Source organism: Cariama cristata, unplaced genomic scaffold, assembly GCF_000690535.1.
Source record: "Cariama cristata isolate BGI_N322 unplaced genomic scaffold, ASM69053v1 scaffold31632, whole genome shotgun sequence".
Classification (NCBI taxonomy): Eukaryota; Metazoa; Chordata; class Aves; order Cariamiformes; family Cariamidae; genus Cariama; species Cariama cristata.
Genome location: NW_009606013.1, coordinates 1,264 through 2,688, shown reverse-complemented (window position 1 = coordinate 2,688; position 1,425 = coordinate 1,264). Strand labels below are relative to the sequence as shown.

General features: G+C 63.9%; 1 protein-coding gene across 1 annotated transcript in view; it reads right to left on the bottom strand.

Annotated features, from left to right (window-relative positions):
• Positions 1 to 1,425, bottom strand: part of LOC104158539 (docking protein 2-like) — a gene marked incomplete at its 3' end in the record, with an annotated part of 2,364 nt that overhangs the window by 224 nt on the left and 715 nt on the right. Inside the window, 4 exon segments of the mRNA XM_009696215.1 lie at positions 155 to 358; positions 430 to 594; positions 1,014 to 1,136; positions 1,277 to 1,425. The exon segment at positions 1,277 to 1,425 is cut by the window's right edge and continues 37 nt beyond it. Coding sequence (XP_009694517.1) covers positions 155 to 358; positions 430 to 594; positions 1,014 to 1,136; positions 1,277 to 1,425 — 641 coding nt within the window.

Sequence of the window (1,425 nt, the reverse complement as noted above, 5' to 3'; positions counted from 1 at the left end):
CGGCTCCGGGGGAGGGCAGGAAGGTGCCCGGTCGCTCCCCGGCTCCGGACCCGCTGCTGGAGGGCATCGCCAGCTTGGCTTTTGGCATCTTCCCCTCCCAGGTGGGCTCCAGAGAGGGGCACTTGGTGCTCCCAGGCTCCTCGTGCCCCTGCACCCAGCTGGGCATCTTGGCGTGGCCGAGCGGCCGGGAGGAATTGTCCCTGGGGTCACCCCACCTCGGCTCCTCAGCCTCCCGACCCCGATGCACGTCGATGGCCGACTCGATTGCTTGGAAGATCTCGTTGCCTTGTCTGGTCTCAAACTCAAAGTTGCCTTCTCCAGATGTGCAGCGCCGGCCAGCCTCGAAGGAGAAGGTCACCTGGGGAGGGACAGGATCAGGTCCCTGCGCTACAGCCCACCGCCAGCCCACCCTTCCCGGATCCCACTTACCTTATCCCGCCCGAAGCGCCGCAGGAAGCGGTAAGGCCACCTGTAGAGGATCTCCAAGGTTTGGAAATCCCGTAACTCCAGTGCCTCCTCTCCAGCTCGCAGGATGCACCGGCCCCAGAGCCGGCAACGCTCGGAGGACTCGGTGGCCCTCACCGTCACCTCAAACTCCTGCTCCAAGCCAGCTGGGGATGGAGGAGGTTGCCATTAAACCCGTGGCAAGGAGCAGAGCTCCATGCTGCCAGAGCAGAGCTGCATCTCCCACCCCGGAGAGGTGCCGTGGGGCTCATGACCCCCTGCAGCCGGGGCGGTGGGGAAGCAGTGTGCGGCCGATAAGGGCTGGAGGGCTCCAGCTGCATGGGAGCAGCCCGATAACACAGCAAAAGCCAGCCCTGCCAAACCGCAGAGCAGGAAGAGGCTATTTCAGGAGGAGCCTTTCCACCGCACCATCTGCACGTAGCCACGGCAAGGGTTGCTCCGTGACGCAAAACCGGCCAAGGTGCCTCGGGAAAGGGGGGTGTTGAGGTGCTGTGGGACACGCGCTGCTTCTCGTGCAAGCAAACTCAGCTCTGCTGCACCTTCCCCACCTCCCCTTGCCTACCTTTGCCTCGGGAGCTGTAAAGGGAGTTTTCCTCCATGGAGAACTTGCCGTCGGTGCCCAGCAAGCTCTGTTGGACATCCTTGCCTGCTGCCTGCTCCTCTCTGCTCCTCTGCCCAGGAAAGAGCAGTGGGTGAGCGAGGGCAAAGCACAGCATCCCCCCCTGCCTCCCCCATCGCAGCAAACCCCCAGGATTCTCCTACACAGATCCCACTGTCTCCCATGCCTTGGTTATCCCTGTCGGATGCGTACCGGGAAGGCCAGCTCGCACAGTTTCTGGATCCAGTCGGCCGTCTCGGTGCCGTCAGCAGCCAGGAGGTATCGCTTGTCGGTGGTCTCCAGCAGAAAGGGGACGGTCTCCTTGGGGCAGCCGGCATCGCCGCTCACCTCCGCCACATGCA